Source organism: Patiria miniata, unplaced genomic scaffold, assembly GCF_015706575.1.
Source record: "Patiria miniata isolate m_02_andy unplaced genomic scaffold, ASM1570657v1 HiC_scaffold_20, whole genome shotgun sequence".
NCBI classification, from domain to species: domain Eukaryota; kingdom Metazoa; phylum Echinodermata; class Asteroidea; order Valvatida; family Asterinidae; genus Patiria; species Patiria miniata.
Window position 1 is genome coordinate 16,535,287 of NW_024037059.1, and position 20,587 is coordinate 16,555,873.

The 20,587-nt window shown below is 38.8% G+C and overlaps 4 protein-coding genes and 1 long non-coding RNA gene across 6 annotated transcripts; 3 read left to right on the top strand and 2 right to left on the bottom strand.

The window, feature by feature from the left end:
- The first annotated feature begins 343 nt into the window (after window positions 1–343).
- LOC119727876 (nuclear pore complex protein Nup98-Nup96-like) lies at window positions 344–2,152 on the top strand. The gene is made up of 6 exons (XM_038199952.1): window positions 344–593; window positions 911–1,018; window positions 1,158–1,332; window positions 1,733–1,878; window positions 1,977–2,051; window positions 2,135–2,152. The coding sequence occupies exons 1-6, from the start codon at window positions 477–479 to the stop codon at window positions 2,150–2,152; spliced, it is 639 nt and encodes a 212-aa protein (XP_038055880.1). The 5' UTR covers window positions 344–476.
- A 226-nt stretch (window positions 2,153–2,378) lies between these two features.
- On the top strand, window positions 2,379–4,112 carry LOC119727608. The gene is made up of 4 exons (XR_005270988.1): window positions 2,379–2,548; window positions 2,808–2,887; window positions 3,088–3,357; window positions 3,571–4,112. It is a non-coding gene; the product is annotated as an uncharacterized LOC119727608 (long non-coding RNA).
- LOC119727607 (malignant T-cell-amplified sequence 1-like) lies at window positions 3,911–7,884 on the bottom strand. The gene is made up of 6 exons (XM_038199560.1): window positions 7,774–7,884; window positions 7,276–7,428; window positions 7,077–7,171; window positions 6,425–6,558; window positions 5,567–5,634; window positions 3,911–5,146 (listed from the first exon to the last, which is right to left on the bottom strand). Exons 1-6 carry the CDS (start codon window positions 7,782–7,784, stop codon window positions 5,062–5,064), a joined length of 546 nt encoding a protein of 181 aa, XP_038055488.1. The 5' UTR covers window positions 7,785–7,884; the 3' UTR covers window positions 3,911–5,061.
- A 30-nt stretch (window positions 7,885–7,914) lies between these two features.
- Window positions 7,915–15,794, top strand: LOC119727604 (CWF19-like protein 2). The gene is made up of 15 exons (XM_038199555.1): window positions 7,915–8,004; window positions 9,099–9,203; window positions 9,373–9,507; window positions 9,643–9,741; window positions 10,102–10,233; window positions 10,367–10,570; window positions 10,670–11,572; window positions 11,689–11,931; window positions 12,316–12,456; window positions 12,668–12,877; window positions 13,260–13,376; window positions 13,695–13,850; window positions 13,983–14,063; window positions 14,250–14,351; window positions 14,586–15,794. The coding sequence occupies exons 1-15, from the start codon at window positions 7,915–7,917 to the stop codon at window positions 14,730–14,732; spliced, it is 2,865 nt and encodes a 954-aa protein (XP_038055483.1). The 3' UTR covers window positions 14,733–15,794.
- LOC119727605 (centrosomal protein of 44 kDa-like) lies at window positions 14,981–20,312 on the bottom strand. 2 transcript variants are annotated; one of them, XM_038199557.1, is made up of 9 exons: window positions 20,165–20,312; window positions 19,685–19,832; window positions 18,948–19,149; window positions 18,559–18,746; window positions 17,939–18,034; window positions 17,502–17,690; window positions 16,963–17,026; window positions 16,102–16,834; window positions 14,981–15,909 (listed from the first exon to the last, which is right to left on the bottom strand). In XM_038199557.1, the coding sequence occupies exons 1-9, from the start codon at window positions 20,251–20,253 to the stop codon at window positions 15,840–15,842; spliced, it is 1,779 nt and encodes a 592-aa protein (XP_038055485.1). In that variant the 5' UTR covers window positions 20,254–20,312; the 3' UTR covers window positions 14,981–15,839. The 2 variants fall into 2 exon arrangements, with proteins under 2 accessions (XP_038055485.1, XP_038055484.1); XM_038199556.1 differs by having other exon boundaries at window positions 17,496–17,690.
- Between the last annotated feature and the right edge of the window lie 275 nt (window positions 20,313–20,587).

Genomic DNA, 20,587 nt, shown 5'->3' on the forward strand with positions numbered 1-20,587 from the left:
AATGTTAAAATGGTTGAATAGACACAAAGGTAAGCACATGTACATGTAACAATATTTAATAGGCCTATAATATGCGTGTGAGGCAAATTCAGATAGATTTTATGGTTTTCCCCTTAAATTTCGACATTAAAACTTGTCACCAGTAGCTTACTGTTGGTTAGAAAGTCCTTTATTTATGAATGGATCTACACTATAGTCACCTAATCTACAAAACATTAGATTCTTCCGGCATTTGGTTGCTGTAAATTGCGTTTTCAATTAAAAAAAAAACATTCTGAGATTTATATCCAGTTGTATTTCATATAAACAGACATCTCACCATGTATCTCACCACAGGCACAGAGCAAGGGACTGTTATAATAGTATTAATCCCGATAATAGTCAGAAAGGGAAGAAAAAAAGAAAGAAAGAAGAAAGAAGTTTAAAGAGAAAGCAAACTTCTGTCAAACACAGAAAGTCTCAACCTTGTCTTCGCAATGTATCGAGAAACAACCCTGTTTGGCAAGACAACCACATCACACTTTGGTCTGATGGCTTCAGGGAGTGGGGACTTGTTTGGCAGGACACACAAAGGAACAACTATCAAATTTACCGTGAGTAATTGTTATTGTGGTTAAATTCAGTAAAGTACAATTTAACATTTACCAAGTGGGCATTCGGTAAACAAGTTCCCGTGAAGAGCTGTAAGTGAACCAAAATAGTTGGGTTTTAGCGTGGTTACAAAGTCGAACAACTGTGCGCACGTTTGACCACTGGTGGGTTGGGTTTTTTTGTCGGGGTGGGGGGGGGAGGATAACAAGGGGCTGGTGAGACAGGGGTGCTAGGCCTTATTTTTCGCCAGTGCGTGACCTACAACAATTTGACAATTTTTGTTCTGACAACGTTCTGTTTTTTTTTTTTTTGCTTTCAGCCCATTACTAGCACGGATACTGTGATGAAGTATGGAGTACATTTCAATGTCAACACAAGACATCAGGTCATCACAGCTATGAAAATATATGAAAATAAAAGTTTTGAGGTAGGATCAAACAATTTACTTTTATTTGAAAGGCACTTTAGGCATTGTGTTGATGGAAAATACTTTCTCTTTCTAATACTATTTCTCTCTATTTATTTTAAATATAACTTTGTGTTGACTCTTTTTGTAATATTTTCAGGAGTTACGTATGGAAGACTATACTGCCAATCGTAAAGGACCGGGTAGTACAGGTCTACTAGGTCAAGGCATGACCCAAGTGGACAGTAAGGCCAGTGGATTGTTCGACAAATCGAAAGCTTCCTCAGAAACTAGCTTTTGTCTGGATAAAATTGAATTTCAGGCAAAAACACAATGTGAGTCAACTTTTCTTCTACACATTGTTGTAGGTTTACCTTGTGTTGTTCTAGATTCACAGGTGAACCTTTGTACAAGCAACTTCGTCACATTTGATAATTGCTCGAAATTGTTTGACCGTATAGAAATTTCAAGTATGGATTCTTTGCCCATAGGCGCTTCAGTGCTACAAATGATGAAGATAATGATGACCGTTTTGTTGTCTCACGTTGGTATCTCATCGCAGAGCAATTCTTGATAAAGCTTTTGCATCAAAGCATACTTAGAGGACAATTGGTTTGTAATGCTAGGCTGGACAGGAGTAAACCTCTTTTCAGAAAGTATAGTAATTTTCAAACAGAATTCGTTCTGCATCTTGAATAAATCTTATCATATCTTGTCTCAACCGTGTCTTTGCAGCCTTTGAAGACAAACGTTCCCTTTTTGATAAGTCTCCTGCATCACTCTCTGGTCAGACGTCTACGACAAGGACACACAGGGGCTTGTGTGGTGCTCGCACAGGGAGATTGTTTGCGTTTGGTAGTGGAAGCACTATCAAATCCAAGGTAAATGTCTTTTTTGGCAAACTCCTAACCCCTCTGTCGGTACGACTTTCCAGGTTTTCAAAAACATTTGATCTTTTTTTTTTTTCCTTTTTATTTAGCGTGTTACCAGAAGGAGTGGCAGACATACCAAAGTCCGTACAACACGCCAGGAGTATGAAAACAAAGGTTTTGAGGTATGGTCGGATTTCACTCTTTTTTATTTAGAAAAAGAGGTAATTGTATTGTTGTACGTTTCTTGTTAGTTTTGATTTTAAAGCTCTACCCACGCTCTTAAACATATTTTTCCATCCCCTAAAACTGTTTCAATTTGTATGTGTTATGAGGAAAAAGGTGCCTTCTAAAAGTGCCATTTTTCTATTTTTGCCATTTAAAATTCTCTTAAAATACGTTTGAATATAAAATGTATTTTTCGGGTGAGACTTGAAAAAAATTCAGAGAGATAGCAATTGTTTATGTAACATCATTCTGTTAATTGTATTATTTCTGTAATTGTATTTGGAGAACTTCACTGCTAAATGGAAAGAACCAACTACATCGACAGGTCTACTAGGTCGAGGCATGACCCACGTGGACAATAAGTCTGCTGACCCGATCGGCAAATCGACCGATTCGTCAAGAAGTCGCTTCACTTTTTGTCTGGATAAACTTAAATTTTGTGCCGGCCCACAATGTGAGTCAATTTTTTTTTGTCTCAACATTTTTGCAGTTTCACCATGTGTTGCTCTAAATTCAAGATTACACTATATTTATGAGTAAATGTAAATTATTTATTTGGTCTCACTCGAACCGTTTGCACTAATTTGATGACTGAAGAAAATTGTATGTCCATATGCATGTATAAGGACTTCATGAGCTAGTTAAGTACAGACTCTGTACCATACAAGGACCCCCCTTTTTCTCCCCAAAAGACTCTTTTTTTTTCATTACAGATGCACACCGTGGTCTGTTTGGTAATAGCATAGGAGGATTTTTTCCTGAAACTCAAATTGATATCGACATCAAAGTAGAGGTCAGTCATTTTTTAGTTCAAGTTTGAAACTTTTCGTCACAATAATTTGTTTGTTTGCTGGGAAAAAATCAAGGATGACTTTTATTTTGTTGAACTACAGGAGACTTGTATCATCTTCGAGACTTCGACCCCTTATACTAGGGCTTACATGTATATAAAACCTCATCAATGCAACTCTTCCTTTTTTTGTTTATAAGCAGAAACGTCAATTTGTAAGTAGCAGTCCCCTCAACGTTAGTCATGGTACCACTCCCTCATCGGAATCATTTGAAGATGATGATCTACCCACTCTTCGACAAAAGAAAGCAAAGTTGGAGAAAGTTATCAAGAAGCGTGAGCTAGAACAAGACATCCATTCCCTTGAGGCTAAGCTGGATGGGTTGAACACCGAGAGTCGGGAAGTCACAAATTTGGCAGAATCACTGTCATCTCTATCTACCAATGGGACTTTAAAGTGACAGGAACAGAAGGTGAGGCACATAATAATATCAGCATCATCTCCACTTTGATATCTCCCAAGGCGGAGACTTATTGTGCTTCATACTTATCCAACTCCCCCCCCCCAATGAATACAGTAGTCGAATTTGCTGTGGCATCATTAAAGATGCAGTAGATTTGCATGTCAGTAACTTATCCTGGATATTTACCAAATCGTTTTCTTTTCTTTCATCCTTTATTCAAAGTCTCAAAGAAAGATTTGGAAGCGGTGAGGAGAACAAGGAGGGGTGATCCGGGAAAGTTTGGGTTTGTGCAGATTAAGTTATGGTAATGTGCGTCTGAAGAATTCCAACTTAACTTTTTTAATCTCCACCCACTTTACAAACATGAAATATTTTATAACAAAATTATCACTGCTTTGAATATTCGCTCTAGTCCTGTGTAGGTACCGTTGTTGACTTGAGCATAAAACATTTTTTTGTATATTATTGCATTTTCTGAATGTAAAGGCATATTTTTATAAAGCAAATTTGAAACGTTTCACAAGCCTATAAGGCAAAAATCTGTACAATACAAGTGCAGGTATAATCTTTTTATTTCTCAGCTGTTTTATTTTCTTTATTACAGTCCAAGGAAAATAATAGTAATATTTGTACTATTTTGTAGTTTATAATATTCCCCCCCCCCTCCAAAAAAAAATTCTCGTTTGAGCAGGTTTTTAAGTTTCTATTAGGACTTTTACCAAAAGCGTAACATTCTTTTGGAGCCCCAAAATACCAAAAAAAAATTAAAATGCATAAATTACAACCATTTATTATTTGGAAAGGAGATTGTAACAATGTTCCTTGCACATAATTTAAAGGAAAGGCAAATGCACATGTTTTAGTATGGTCTTGGTACAAGACAGAATTTGGATTATTATTTCTCTATATTGCAGCCTGTCCTGGGACAAATGCGGTTAAGTTGCCGCGGCGGTAGAGGTCTCTATCAACAGATGAATTAAAATTCAGTCTTGGCAATATTGGCAATATTGGCAGCGCTACCCAGGAAATTCCGAGCATACCTCATTAGCTTGAATACAGCGTGTATGAGGTGTGCTCGGAAATTCCCAGGTAGCGCTGCCAAGATTTTGATTTTGATTTGAACAGCTTGTTGATAGATCCTTGCAAGCTTGTTGCAAACTGGCTGTTTTAAAGGGGAAAAAATTCAAATCAAGTCTTTGATAAAGACTAGTTTTTGTACTGCAGTTAAAATGCAGTAACATATGTATTGAACTGCTGACAATGCCTACAAATACAGTAAAAGTAAATTTTGATAACGTTTATTGTATTTAAAAAGAAGCAAAGCCACAAGAAAGTACAAATCAAGTGCATTTCCCAGAGTTTTCCTGGAAATGGCAACAACATTTTAAATGAAACTTATTTCAATGAGTTTTCCCTGAAATTTGTCGATAAAACACCGTACAAGTAGTAGTTACGAGAACAATTTTAAGTTGGCTATCCTTATAAAATTGTAAAGGTAGTTTCAGACTGATGCTTTTGATTTGCATGGAAGCTGCAGGTATTCTGAGCTATGACAAAGTCCATATCCTAACCCAAAGCAAGGGGCAGATATGAATCAGTTCCGTACCTTACATGGCTCAGATGGCTGTGAAGGTAATAGTATATCCGCACTGTTAATAATAATCTTCAAATTGAACAGTTCAACTTTGCTAATGATAAAGTGAGATGAGGTCGTCATTTCTTGAGCGCCTTCATGTGCCACAGTCCGTCTGATAAGTAGTGGACGTTCTCTATCCCAATGCCTTTGTTGACTGATTTACTGGAAGGTGATGGGAAAAGATGAACAAAACGATCAATCCTGTTAGTTTCTCTTGTTGTTTATTGTATAACACCAATGTACAAATGTTAATAGTTTATCAAATTTGCAAAGTTTGGAGAGGGTTGAATAAGGTTAGGTTAGGTTTAAGGGTCATTAAAGGTGGGATTTTTTTGGCACAAGTCTATGGGAATGTCTCCCTACTGAACCAATGCCTATAATAGTAATAACCTTTGTGTTTGTTAACATTATGTTATGAATATTTCAATATTGAATAGGACTACAACATGAATGAAGAAATTATGCTTGATAGATTTAATATTTCTGCATTTTCAGTTACCACCGTTTTACTTTATGTTCAAGGTAATAAAAGGGTTTGATTATTCCATTGTACGATAACAAAATAATATTATTAATACTTACATAGCTTCTGTGGACATCTTCATGACTCCTATTGCTAATGCATGCTGCTTCCCTTCAGCCATTACAGCCTACACAAACATCTGTCAAGGAATACTTTGTAACTCTCACAACTTACAATTAACTTTCTTGCCATACTGACCTAGAAAGCCAACATGCCTAGCTCGTAAAATATCTATCTGTTCACCAAGATATCCATCAACTAGGTATGATCATCCTTTCAATTTTGAAAAAATTGAAATCGATCTTTCACATGAAATCTACTCACTTTATGACAGTCATTAATGGAAAGCTTGCTAAGGACAATTTTACCAGTTCACTGGATAACCGGTCCTTTTTTTTTCACCGCTGCTGAGACCGCAATGTTACCCACACACATGCCCGATTCTGTTCTATAATCGGTCGCATGATGATCAGTCACATGATGATCAGTCACATGATGACCAGTCACATGATGACCAGTCACATGATGATCAGTCACATGATGATCAGTCACATGATGATCAGTCACATGATGACCAGTCACATGATGACCAGTCACATGATGACAAAATTGCTGCTGTCAATTTTGAATCATGTGACTTCCTTTGTGAATCTGATTGGTTAACATAAACATTGTGTCTGTCCAGTGAAATCGGAGTGCTGCCTGCACACCTTTCTAGTGACATCAGATCAGGTGAAATCAAATGCAAAAAAATCAAACATGTTTGTTTCATCCAGTTGCCTGGTTTAAAGTCAGATCGGTCCGATTTTTCAGTGCAAACCTCTCCGATCTATTTGTCGAATGGCCTGATGATCTGGTGAACCGATAAAATCGGAAAAGGTGTGCAGTGGGCTTAAGACGGTGCTTAAGAAGGATACAACTACGGTTTCTTTGTCAGCCTGGACCAGATGAGCCCCTGGTGACGTCAGACCAGGACACATGATGTTAGCTCCACTCAGGACAAACTGAATGGCTCCTTGATCCACCTGCTGATGGGGTAGCAGGAAAGGATCTGTGGCAAAGAAACACCAAACACTCAATTCATTACTGCTGTGTAGAATTACTATACACAATGTCACACCCCAATTATGGCATCATCCCAACTATAGTTGGGATGATCCCAACTACGGTTAGGATCGTCCAACTATAGTATGGAATGCCTAACTGTAGTTGGGACTGTCCCAACTACAGTTAAGACCATTGGCCATTAATCATTTATTAATACCTCTGATCACGTTAGCTTGAGTAACTCCAGCTGACATGCTCATATTCATTCACATGTTACATGTGAATGAATATGGAGCATGTCAGCTGGAGTTACTCAAGCTATGATCACGTCAGCTTCAATATTTGTATGTAAGAGGCAATTAAATAATTAAATCAGCAAGACGAGCCCTCTATTGACTACAAACTACACAGAAATGAGGTTATTTTACTTTTTATTGTCTCCCAACATAGTTTCAAGTGATGAAATATCAAAATTGCACTGCACATTTGAAAAAAGGAAAATAGGAGACAATTTTCACTCACATTTATGGAGAAGTTTCAGTGTTGGCATAAAAAAGTCCCGCTGTTTGAAGAAGACTGGCTCTCCACCCAGAGCTAGAATTTCTATGTGATCATGACTACAAGAAGAGAAAAACCAATGTAATTAAAGAAATACAACTCGTGGGGAGGCTACCTAAATTCTCAGGGGCAGGGTTTTTTGTGTGTTCTGTACATGACTCACCATTTGATCAGTTTAATGGGTTCTTTCTTGGGCAGAATCTGATCGAGGTAATCTTTGATGTCAGGATATGTATCAAGGAGTTTTTCTCGGATGCTGCGGATGACGGAGGACTTGACTTGCGTTGTTCCAGAGATGTTCTCTTTATCATTAAATCTGAAGAAACAAAAAGATGAGACGCCAGAAAAAAAAATTCAAAGGACATCTTCATTACAATTAGCAAAGTTCAATCATGTACAGTTAATATTGAAACAGAGCCATGAAAATGATCCAGTATCTGCTCGACCTAAATTATTGGAGAATGATATATTTATATATTATAATCATCATGATGATGATCTGTTTATATCTGTTGATCATTGTGCGGGGAAACATGCAAAACCAGTCATTGCCAGTGTCTGACCACTACAGAAGCAAGCTCAAATTACTCTTAATTTTGCAATTCTGGTGATGCCCAGTTACAAGACACCTGGAGCTTAATAAAATTGAAATCACACTCACTTTTTAAACATCTTGTGACTATCTTTCTAAATGGAATTTGTGTAAAGATGTTGAGCCTCACGTCTCCAGCAAGTTAACATGCATGTGTTGTGGAAAATTTGTTAATAGCGCCCTCCAGCGATTCGGTTTTTGAGAATCAAAATGGCAGCCCCCATAGCTTTCGTTAGCCAAATAGAGCGGCGTAAAGAAAGAGAAGAAAAGCGTCAAGCGCAGGCTGTTATCCTCCAAAAGGTATTGTCATTATAATAACTGTATAATATTGAATCCGTTTAAGTGTGTATGAAAGTTATCTTTTTGGCAGAGTTCGAATTCTGCTACGAATTTTGTGGTCCGATTTCCGGACTAGCGAGAACGGAGGGTAACTTAATACTTATATATGACGTCAGATTTTCCTAATAAAATTGTGAATGTTTTTTCACAGTCCCAGATTAATCATGTCTTATCATGGTAATCCTTACCTTTAGGACCCCTTTTCTATATAAGGTTAAAAGACTCACCAAAACAGCTGACTAAATGACAATCAAATGTGACATTCTGATATTCTTGGCACATTTGAACATTTGGCAATGACACCTCTTGAATATCAGCAGGTTAAATTTTGTAGAAAAAGGGCAGGGCTTTGATTTATGAGGGGTTAAAGACGACGATGACAAACAGAAAAATATATTTAAAAAGCAAGATGGCGAACTGCAAAAACATGAAAAAAGGTAGGAAAGTCACATTTTCTTTGAAAGTGCTTTCAAAATTATAACTATCATGAGTTTGTCTGAAGAAAAAAGACTTCTTTAGCCAGCAAAAGTCATTTTGGTACTGGACAGTCATCTGCAAAAGTCAGTTTTGAACAGAACTCGTACAAAATAGAGGTGTCCTAAAAGTAAGGATTACCCTTATGATCATTTTTGCAATGACTGACCTTCATTGAGAGGATATATGAAGAAAAAAGCAGTGTCAGGTTGCACTTGCCACATTCTTTCCTTTAAATTTTTTTTTTTTGGGGGGGGGGGCAATTACAATGAAAATACGTCCCATCATGCAACTGCAGCTGAGCATGACAGGAAGTCTTTTCATTGTAATGCCCCCCCCCCCCATAATTTCAGAGATGGCAGTACCCGCGAAACGGCTTATGACTGATGCATTATGTTGTGTTACGGCTGCCCCTTCTGTAGCCTCGTGAAATTGGGAACCAGTACCAGTTCAGAAGCCACTACCAACAAAGAAATGAACATACTACATAGGCCTGCCTATGTAGGTAGACTCAAACAACAGTAACTTGTTTGTAGAAACAGCTTGATTTTAGCAGAACTTTTTTCCTCTTTATTATGTAGGCTAAGGAAGAGCGGGAGAGAAAAGAACGACGAAAAGAAGCCCATAAATTGAGAGGCGATGACAAGTGGATGCTGTCTTCGGTTTCTGACAGGATCGAGGCTGAGGTAAAAGCAAGATTACTGCTCTTCTCCAACAATTGGTTTTTGCTCTTTTGGGCATATTTCGAATCATTGCTGAAATTCAGTAATAGATAAAGGCAAAGTCAAAGAATAATGAATTTGAAGAAAAAAATAGGAAATAATATTGTAACCATTTCTGTGTTTATTTCATCAGGGTGATAAGCTGAAGTCCAAGAAATGCAAGAAAATCAAGGATAAAAAGAAGACGAAAAAGAAGAAAAAGGAAAAGAAAGCAAAGCACAAGCACAGGCAGCAGGAGAGCAACGGTGACTCTTCATCTGATGAGGATGTAAGTTAGATGGACTTGCCACCAAAATCAAGCTGTTTGTTGAACAAGTGATAGTCTGTCATGGAAATGATTGGAATTAAAGGAATCCTGCCGTTCTTTCTGAAGTCAATGGCGAATTATTTTGATTGCTTGCAGGAAGATTCTGAAGAGATGGAGTGGGTGGAGGACAACCCTTCAACATCTGCTCCAGCAGTACAAACTGTTAGCGCTTCAAATGAGCAAAAGATGCCTCAGGTACCGGAAAATAAACCAAAGGCTATAAAATATTGACAAAAACAACTTGTCAATGCTTGCCATATTACTTTCGAAGTTTGCAAAGGCCAACATGACCAAAGCGACAGTTTTGTGAATATGATCTTTTGTAAAAGCAGGAGGCATGGGTTCCGGTCTTGCACTTCAAAATTTAAAGGAATTTTTATCAAGTATAACAATTTTCAACTGTTTAGTGGTATTTTATTTATTTATTTATTTATTTATTCATATCTCCCAGCCAACAGCGAATAACCGCCAATTATATTGTAATTATTGGCTAATAATACAGAAACTATTGACCTCTGGTTTGACCTCTTGGCCATTAATATAATCCTATAACAGAGAGATGATTGGATGAGCAACCCCTTCACCATGGCAACATATTCCCGTGACGACATGAGGAGAGAGAAGGCGGCACTGCAGGAGAATGCTGAGACAGAAAAGGAGAAAGAACAAAAGCTGCTCCTTGATAATGTAAGTCAGAGTTTGTTCATCTTTATAGATAATGAGGTCAATTTTTAACAGTGCAGATGAATACTTTGTCAAGACAGACCAATTAAGTTCAAGTGAAGTTGGATTGACTTCCCTAATTTTCTTCTTCTAACAGCCTGGTCGATCCGACAGAGAACTAAACCCCTTCTGGAAGGACGGAGGGACTGGCCTCCCAGAGGAGAAGCACAGCACCCCTGCTGCTAAAGTGGGCATTGCCGATGCTGGGGTTGGTTGGTTAAAGAAACAATACCAGAGGATTGTGGAACGATCCGAGGAAGAGGGGAGATCAGTGAAGGAACTTGCATCCGAAAGATGGGGTGTAAGTGTAAACATTTTTAAGGAAACCCTTACCAGGAGTTATCAGTTTGAAAACATTGAATTATCAACTTGCTTCATCTGTTTGTTATTTTTATTGCAGTCACTAGAAAAGTACTATGAATTGCTGGCCAAGGCTGAAGGTGCACAGGACAGACCCGGGCATAGAGATAGAGACAAACCCAGGCAACACAGGGACATAGATAGAGGGACAGACTACAGGAGGGAGAGGGGAGAAGGTAGACACAGAGATGCACAGAGAGGTGAAGACAGATACAGAGACAGAGATCGTGGTAGAGACAATGAAAGAGACTATGACCAGAAAGGTGATAGATATAGGGACAGACCAGTGGAAAGAACCCAGGGGAGAAGCAGAAGCCCTGATAGGAGCAGTGACAGAGGCAGAGACAGATATGGTGATAGGGAATCTAAATCATCCTCATCTTCTACAAGACGTGACGATGCAAAGACAAGCAGAACATTCATGAGACCAAGTGAATCTGATGACCGTCCAAGACACAAGGATTCAAAAGCTAGTAGCCTTGGAGCTTTAGGAGGTCTTAAGGGAATGTTTAAGAAACCTGGGGAGGAATCTTTGGATAACAAGGATGACTCAAGGAGGAGGGATACATATCCTAGAGGTGATAGGAGACGGGAGAATGAGACGCCAGCTTGGAAGAAGAAGGCATTTATGAGACCAAATGAAGATGTTGAGAAGAATGCTGGACCTTCTTCCTCATCATCTTCAATGGGAGCATCGTCCAAAAAATCATCTTCAAGTACTCCAGCTTGGAAAAAACAAACCAACACTGAGACATCTACTGAATCACAGAATCCTGAGAAAAGAAGTTCAAGTGAGTCCTCATCTTCTTCTGGGTCTGAGAGTGACAGTAGTAGTGACTCAGAGAGTGAGCGAAGCCCCTCCCCTCCCCCAAGGATTCTCAGTGAAGCGGAGATGAACCAACTCGGAGCTAAGATTGTCAAAGCAGAGCTCATGGGAAACGAGGTAAATTTCCTCCTTTCTGATTTTTGATTAATCTGAAGAATTGTCGTAAAACAGTTATTTCGACTTTCATTGATAAAGACTAAAAAATCACGTACAAATATTTGCTTATTCTTAAGGATCTTGCAAAGAAATTGAAGGCACAGATAGAAGAGTCTCGCCAAGCTAAAGCCAACCAAGCCATGAAAGGCCCCGCCCAGCCACGCCCATCAAGTAGTAAGGGGAAGACAGGAAGAGGATCTTCAGATGATGAGGAAGTGGTACTGACCAGAGTGGATAGAACCGGTCAGAGCTGGCCGCTACCGGAACAATCCGGTATCGGTCCAAGTAACAAGGGCAAGAAGAGGACAAAGAAACAGAACGTGAGTTTTATTAATCCAGAGAGAAATATTACATTGGTTCAGAAGTGTGGATGCTGGGTTTAGCCTTAAAGTTTACAGGGAATAGGTTTTATTTATCTCAGTCAATCTTGTCAGTGCATGTACTTTGAGATTCACCTGTTGTGATCTCCTGTATCCAAGCAAAACTGAAAAATTGAAAGAACAAAATTGAATTAAAACTGTAATGGGAATGAGACCTAGTATTCTGGAACTAGGAAAAAGGAGAGGCAAGACTTTTACATCAAATGTTTCAAATGAGAATACAAGGCAACCCAAAACAGATTTGGGACCCCTAAACAAAATTGGACAAGAATTGGATCAGTTTCAGAAACAAGTACATATGTATATGATTGATCTGTTTGGCAGATCATCACTCATGACAGGGATGGACAGAGGGAGAGGTACTTTGCAGATGATGACCAGCAGGACCTGAGGGACATGGTCAGAAAAGAAAGAATGACATCGGGTGAAGATCAGCTTCGTCTCTTCAACAAAGTAGCCAACAAGGTACGCTAGCCATGCACTCATACCGTTTCCACTTCAGTCAAATATTTGTCTCATTGTGTTTTTCATCTCCATCTCCTAAGAATTTCCCAAGTAACAATGTACCAACTGGATTTCCCATGTAACAAGTAATCAGATGTGTCTTAAGTGAAGTTATCATGACTTATATGACTGCAGCTAGCACCTTTATCAATGATCTGACTTATTTTCTCAGGCCCTCAAGAAGCTTACCGACGACCACACCCTGGATGACATGTTTGTATCGACTGCTGCTCAGAAGACATCTAATACTCAGGAGGAGGAGAGACAGAAGGCAGTGGCAATCAGCCAGCATCGTAAGATGGCTGCCTCCATGTCTAAATGTCCATTCTGTCTGGATAGTCCCGAGATGCAGAAACACCTCATCATTGCGCTGGGAATCAAGGTAATTCCTTTAAGAGAAAGTAATACTCTGCTTTTGTTATATTGAAAGGAAAGGAAATATATCCAGAACCTTATTTTGGTTTATAGTTTGTCTTTTGTACTTACAGGAAATGAAATATCCTTTAAAAAACTGTTTTGGATACAGTTAGACTTTTAGCTAAAAATTGGGGTTCAAAATATTGCATTCATTTCAAAATTGAAACAACAAAATAACATGATAATAAAATGTGATAGGTTACCATCACTTGCTGCAGAACTTGAAACTGTGTTGCCTTATTGCCTATGTTGTTAAGCTGTGTATGGCTAGTCAATAAAACAACAGATTTTCCAGTATAACTTGGCAATGAATGATTTGTTTTGTTTTGGTTTTGATGTTGTTTCAGGTGTACTTGTGTCTGCCAGCCGCCCAGTCTCTGACTGAAGGCCATTGTCTTATCGTGCCCATGCAGCATACAGTGGCTAGCACTGTGCTTGATGAAGACGTGTGGAACGAAGTGCAGGTATTGTTATCAGCAAAATGTCAGCAGAAATGTTGTACTATATTGTCAGATGATCCCAACACAATTTCTATTCCACCATTTTCTAAACTTATCAGTAAAAAAGGGCAGGGTCTAGATTTGCTGTGACAGCTGTAAAGAGAGACTACCAGTCGTGGATTTGTCAGAACAAAAAAGGATAAAAATCTTGTATTGAGCATATTATTGGGCCATATGTTGAGCTGGTAGTGTTCATATTTAAGAAGGGGTTGAAATTAACAATAGTATGAACTCTCAGTCAGTGTACTTTTCTTATACTGCTCTTGTTACCTATCATTATAGATCTATCGCAAGGGTTTGACCAAGATGTTTGAGGATCAAGACAGAGACGCCATTTTCTTGGAGACGTGCATGAACCCACAAGGTCACAGACACATGGCGATAGAGTGTGTTCCCCTGCCTAAGGAGATTGGTGACATGGCTCCGATATACTTCAAGGTAATGATGTTTACGTTACTTTGTCATGAAGGATGAAAACATTTTTTTAATGTGGTATTGTTGAATATGGTCTGGTGTGATTATATTTGTTGTGAAGTCTTGTTCCCTGACTTGTTTTTCTTCTCCCCACAGAAAGCCATCCAGGAATCGGAGTCAGAGTGGTCCCAGAACAAGAAACTGGTTGACACTAGAAAGAAGGATATCCGTAAAAGCGTGAGTTGAGAGAGAAATAATCTCAGAAGAATTCCATAAAAGTTTGAGCAGGTGGACAGATAAAAGGTCATCAAATTTTTGAAGGGTAAAAATTTAGTGATAGGGAAGGCGTTGTGAAAAACATAACTCGTGTCTCATTAAGAATGAATAATTTTTGAATTTTGATTTTATTCTGTTCTTCCTCAGGTACCACAAGGATTCCCATATTTCAGTGTGGACTTTGGGTTGGATGGAGGCTTTGCTCATGTTATTGAAGACGACAAAGTGTTTCCTCACTACTTTGGAAAGGTCAACAAAAACAAACAAGGACTTTTTCTAAGATTGATGCCTGTGTTACTTTATAGTTAATCCAATATTTTTTGGCTGTTGAGAACAATGACATATCAATGACAGAGCAAGTTGAACATTTGAAATGGATTTTGATAGTCTTTGTGTTAAAACTATGAATCATTTGTTAAAGCACAAGCTTATACAGTTTTGTCTTTTTTTTATACAATTCTTTTTTGGTTCCCATGCCAACAGGAGATTATTGGTGGAATGATAGACCTTGAACCCCAGTTATGGAGGCGACCCCATCGGCAGAACTTTGACGACCAACGCCGTAAGGTGTTGCAGTTTGGAGAATGGTGGAAGCCGTTTGACTGGACACAGAGAATTGGAAAAGACTGAGGGAATTGTTTCAGTCAAAAAAATCAGAAGCTTGTGAATGTTTTTTATCATGTGGATTTGTGTAGGATGCATTGATTTAGGATATTTATCCAGGAATTTGTTCGACAAAAATCCAAACAGCTTTTCTTATATACATGTATTTCTCCTTTTTTCCATTTTGGTGGTGAAGACAGAGATTTTATTTTGAAAGGCAATGCTTTTTCAGTCATGTAATGCTTTATTTAAACAGAAACAAACGAAACACAGCATTTGCAAAACACAATTATTTTTGTAAAGTCTTCATCTCTGCAAAAATATAATTCTTAAGTCACAAAGTTGACAATTTTACTTCTGAAAAAAAAAAAAACTTTCTTTGATTGTGACATCTGTGCAGAGCATCCTGTTAACATGTATTTATTTTCCAGTGTGCTTCCACTGAACGCAACACTTACAAAACTTTCTGTTCATCAACAAAAGAATTTCAAATATTTTAAATTAAATAAATCTTAACATCTTTCAATAAACAAACACCACGATAAACAAACACCAAAAAGTACAAATCTAAATTTTATATCATCCGATTGAAGTGTTGAATAGTTTCTGAATTGCTGATACTAGGATTAGATTTATTTTTAAATGTTTCCCTTTTTATTAATTAAATCGTGTTATTTTGTTGAAATCAGTTATAATAAAGTACATGTAGTCTTTATAAGCATTTTAATTTTGTTGGTTTCCCCTGTTTTATACTTTTTTAAATACATGTTTATAAGGGAATACAACATCTTGGCTTTTTAGAAGCGGAAACAAACACATTTCACATTTTAAGGCAATATCGTATGCATCTGCTAAGCAGAGAACTTTTCATAATTTTACAGAACATAAATAGGTCGGCAAATATTTACATTACAAAATGTTTTTAAGCTTGTAAACAGTTGGTTTTGGTGAAGGAAAACTTTGTAAAGTGGTGTTCTTTTCTTAGCGTCACTGCGAATGGCCCAACCTGTTCATTACCTTGGCTCAAGCCACACATATTTCTTTATGTATAAGCACACATATTCTACTTGTTTTCTTTAAAGTACTCTTTATATATTCCGGTCAATTCTTCACCTCTCTGTCCGCTGTGTTAAGCTAGTCTTCTTCAAGCGAGTCATCAGTCAGGCTAGTGTTCATTGCCAGCATTTGCTGAGTGCTTGCCAACCTGCATCAAAAGAAAAAGAAAAAAACTCTGATAATAAAGGTTTCATTCTTGCTAACAAAACAACCATCTAAAGCAAAGAACACTGGAAATAACCACTAAACAATAAGCATATGCCATCAGAAATCATAGTTTGTTGCCCAGGAGAGTTTAGTCAAGATTTTGAAAGATTGTTTTAAGTTGATGTTTACTCACATATCTTGAACTCTTTGCATTTGGCTGGCCACACCCTCAGTCTCCATCTGTACATCCATTGAGATACCAGCTTGCCCTACATCTCTGACTGGTACCTCATCAATTCCATCCTCCTCAAGCTGAGACTCCCCTGCCTCATCTGCCTCAGATACATTATCTCCAGCGGATTGCATCTCACTGCTGTAATCTCTCACAGTCTCCACGATGTAATCGCCCAAGTCCCCATCTTCCACATCAACCAGCCCTTCATCGATGTCATCATCGGTGGATGCCGTAGCGTCTACTGGCTCCACAGCGGCCATGACGCCAGTTCCCGTACCTCTGCGTTGGTTGGCATCATCGGCGGTAGCTTCAATAGGCGTGGATGAGCTACGATGCATCCACTCTGTGTCCATGGGACTCGGGCTTGTTGCTCCAAGAATGGTGACCACTTCCGGCTCAGGGAGCTCGTTACTGTCAACCATGGGAGTCTGAATGGGACCAACCACGGAGACAGGTCTATGCTGATATCTTGAAGATGATTCTTGTGCAACCTCATGCTCCACAGGATCCTTGTGCGAATCTATACTGAGATCTTCTTGATCTGGGGCCACAGCTGAGATGGACAGGGGAGGAAGCGGACTTTTGGCAGATGATGGGGTGTGGTTGGGGGTTCGTGGGATGGCTGGTGAGTCGGGTAGAGGTATGTCTTCTGGGCGTCTTCTGATCGGATGCAACAAAGCAGTAGCTACATCTGTAATGACAAAATAGGTCAGAAAATAACTACTAAGTGTATTTACTGTAAAGATGTTTTACAAATACATATGTTAACTGAAAGCTGGCGTCACTTTGATGTTGGTAAAAATGAACTTTCAGACCTACCCTGAGCTATGCCCTGTGTCAGCACTGAGCGGACCGGCTTTCCTTCTGCTTGCTCGGTTGGTACCTGAAATAGCAAAACAAAATCCTAACTAATGAATTGAAGTTTGAAACAAGCCAAGACATTGTTTGGCAACTAATCTACAGCTATTTTACTTGATTCCTGGTAGTATGCTATTAAACACAGCTACAGTCGAGTCTCGTTATAACAAACTCGTTCGGACCTAGCCAAATTGTTTGTTTCTATCAGAATTTTGTATTAAGAGGAACATCAGTCCCATTCATTGTGCACATAAATGCACAGTCGGGACCAAGGCTTTATGTTTGTTATAACCAGAATTTTGTATTAATAGAGTTTGTACTAACGAGAGTCGACTGTATAAGCATTGCAGCACCAAAAATAAGAAAAGACTGCAACTGCACTGCCCTACAGGGAGATGGTGATCCAAATTAAATTGTGTACGCTGCAACGGCAGCAGCAGCAGCAGCAGCAGCAGCAGCAGCACCAGCAGCAGCCTAACCTGAACTACATCAGCACTTACCTTACTCTCTAGTAGCATGATAGTATTTTGCATCAGCACCATACGTGCCTGCATATCACTCTGCATCTTCTCCACCTGTGCCTTCCATGTCTTAGTCTCCTCAGACATCTCAGTCAGTTGGTCCTCCAAATGTACAATCTGTTTAACGAGAGCCTGTATGACGGGGCTCTCTTCTAGATCCGTGTCACTCTGGAGTAAGGCAAAAAGCAAGAATGACACAAGCAAGCAAAACCTTAATTTCATATTTGATGCCAACTGCACATTTCTTGTATTCGGTGAATTATTAATGTGAGATTTCAAAAAGATTATTTAGGCACATTCGAAATTTTGTAAATACTTTTTTCCATACAGTAACTATCACATTATCCCCAGATATTTAGTAAAACTCATCCACAAATGAGGTTGATTCTCGCTAGGATAGATCTTGAATTTCCTACCAGTTTACTCTCCAGACTCTCCTGCTTTGGTAAACCACTGCTCTCAAACTTAGCACGCAACTCATTCACAGACACTGAGACTCTCCTTACGTCCTCCTGTAAAAAATAGAACATGAAACAGTCTCTCAAATAATCAAGACAGGGAGTTGAGTTTTAAGGGGTTGGGGAGAAGACGGGTAAAACGAACTTCCCAAAAGTTTTACTCTGCCAAAACTGAGGAACTTGGAATAGCAATACGTTTTAAAATGTATTCAGATTTTTAAAATAGCTACAGACTTGCTGCTTATAGACTAGAGGGACCCATAATATATTCACTGTATAGGCTAGGAGAGCTTGTCAATTTTAACCTAGCCTGATCTTTCTTATGGCCAAAAGAACATTTATGAACATATTGAATTGAGGGTGGAATGCTGTGAATTTGGTTGCTTTGTGCCATGGTTGTGTCGCCTCCCCTTTAATTCGATTGGCCTACTTCTCTAACACACTCATGTGTCATGCTTAACGCTTCATCCTATTGGTAAGCGCGCAAATATTTAAATTAGCTTGACCCCTACGACATAGGTCATTAAATGGCTTGCCATTGTGAGACTAATTTCAAGCCTGCTTTGCAGAACTCTCACCTGGTCATCAGGAGTCTTGATGGTTGGCGAGGTCTCGGCAGTATGGTACCCAGTGTCTTTCTCAGTGATCTTAGATGCTTCTGTAGTAGTTGGCAGGAAGACGGTTGCCTCGCTAGAAGATGCTGTCAGAAGGTCGGGGGTCGTGGGTTGGTCGGAGTCATTTGCTGACCTGGTTGATGCTACTTGCTCTGTTGAGAAATAAAATTTATGCATGCAATGCAGTACATGTTGCGATTCAATACGTTATAAGGTAAGGATTACCGTCACTTTCAACGTAGTCTCTGTTCAAGCTGTTATTACTACATGTGTATTTTTGAACCTGCAGGACACAGATCTCGTCTATAAAGACTTGATTAAAGACTATCAATTTACCGAGCGTCTACACATACCTCTACTTGGTGTAGCACGCAATCTAACAAGGCTTCCAGATGCATGTCTGCTCCCAAGACTTCCTTTAGTCAGCGCCTTGTGCTTTTCCTTTACCATTCGGATCAGATCAACCACTAGGATGATTTTATGCTCGGCAAAGCCGCGACTGAAGAACTGCTGTCTGGTAATGGAAGGCTTGTAGTGAAAAATATCTCGGAGAACCTGAATAGGAATAGGAAATATTATCAAATAGAGGTTGAGATAACTTAATCGGGTTCATACAGTTTATTAGCTTGTGTTGGAGTTCAAATGAATTTTTTTTTAAATAATTGAGTTCCAGCCACTGACACTTTTGTGAAAACAATCTCACAAGTCCAAATAAAGACGTCAAGATACAATTGGCCAGTCATGTTGAGGAAAGGCAGCTCTCAAAGACTACTGATCAATTGTTTTACTGGTGAATATCAAAGACTGTTTTTGTTATTATGGGCTCCGTGCACAAGTACCCCCTCAACGGAAAGAAGGGGAGAGTTTGGGGAGACCACTGGGAGGGACATTCAAATGCATTGCCGATAACAGCTGACGCTCACGCGAAGATACAATGACTTTGTGCACATTCACGATAAAATGTCATGCGTACTTCGCACTATCTACACAGTGTCCGTCCACAGGGCTTTCAAAAGTGGTACAAAAGCGCCCTCTCTTGTTTGTGCACGGAGCCCATTGAGACTTGGTAGTTAGGTGACAGACAACTCACTTTGTAGACGGCTGCCATGAATTTATCATCACTCTTGCCATATAGCTCCATGTCATTGTTGACAATGTGCTCAGCCATTGGATGGGAGAAATCCAGTAAGATGTAATGCAACAATGGAAGAAACTCCTGGGCTAAACCTTTGGAAACTCTGGGAAAAAAATGATAAAAAATGAAGAAGTAGTGATTATTTTAATTTGTAGGTGTATTGGCTGAAACCACAATAACTGTTTGAGAATCACAAAGTTTTAGAGTTTTCATGGGACAGGCTCGCTATTTCATGTGTGAAACTGAGGATGGAATGTTGGGTTCAAATATCCAGCCTCCAAAGCGTTCCATCCTTGTGATCATGGAGTTTGTACAATTTGTCATCATTCTGCGATTGAACTAAAGTCAAGACATTTTAATTTGAGGATTGCACAAAAATCCAAACAATCACAAAATTCCCAGGAATAATTTTGACCCTTAATTTATTATACAGACCCTTTCATGTCCATATCCTTTGGATAGTTGATGAGCTTCACCTTGCTCTGCAGACGTCTCAAATTGTTTTTCAGGTCTCCTGTGGCCATCTTTTTCCGCCCACTATCTGCACAGATGTTACACACAAAAATGTGATAAGTTGCTATACCTACAGATACAGATTAGAAAATTTTGCTATAGATAAATTCAAAGAATTAAACTCAAACAGCTAAACTGATACATTTTTGCAGATTGATTCAGTAAAAATTTGTTTTACTAGGTCTTAGAAACTTCATCAGATCAGTTTAAGCTGCAACTTAATTCCAAATTAATACCTGCAGTTTAAACTGTTTCAAGTGCAGTTGAATCAATTACAATACTTTTTAAATTCTACACCTTAAAACACCTTTACTTATGATCACCGCATCATAAATATAAAGATTA

Bases quoted from the DNA above. Each gene is read 5' to 3' on its own strand.
- LOC119727605 (XM_038199556.1), bottom strand. From the start codon at position 20,253: ATGGCCACAGGAGACCTGAAAAACAATTTGAGACGTCTGCAGAGCAAG. The intron at 17,691-17,938 runs GTAGGAAATTCA...GCCTTACTCCAG, and splicing joins AGAGTCTGGAGAGTAAACTG to AGTGACACGGATCTAGAAGA. The intron at 15,910-16,101 runs GTGAGTAAACAT...CTTTTGATGCAG, and splicing joins ATGCAAAGAGTTCAAGATAT to GTTGGCAAGCACTCAGCAAA.
- LOC119727604 (XM_038199555.1), top strand. From the start codon at position 7,915: ATGGCAGCCCCCATAGCTTTCGTTAGCCAAATAGAGCGGCGTAAAGAA. The intron at 8,005-9,098 runs GTATTGTCATTA...TTTATTATGTAG, and splicing joins AGGCTGTTATCCTCCAAAAG to GCTAAGGAAGAGCGGGAGAG. The intron at 11,573-11,688 runs GTAAATTTCCTC...CTTATTCTTAAG, and splicing joins CAGAGCTCATGGGAAACGAG to GATCTTGCAAAGAAATTGAA.
- LOC119727876 (XM_038199952.1), top strand. From the start codon at position 477: ATGTATCGAGAAACAACCCTGTTTGGCAAGACAACCACATCACACTTT. The intron at 1,019-1,157 runs GTAGGATCAAAC...TAATATTTTCAG, and splicing joins ATGAAAATAAAAGTTTTGAG to GAGTTACGTATGGAAGACTA. The intron at 1,333-1,732 runs GTGAGTCAACTT...GTGTCTTTGCAG, and splicing joins ATTTCAGGCAAAAACACAAT to CCTTTGAAGACAAACGTTCC.
- LOC119727607 (XM_038199560.1), bottom strand. The intron at 7,172-7,275 runs GTGAGTCATGTA...CTCTTCTTGTAG, and splicing joins CCCATTAAACTGATCAAATG to TCATGATCACATAGAAATTC. The intron at 5,147-5,566 runs GTAAGTATTAAT...ATCACCTTCCAG, and splicing joins AAGATGTCCACAGAAGCTAT to TAAATCAGTCAACAAAGGCA.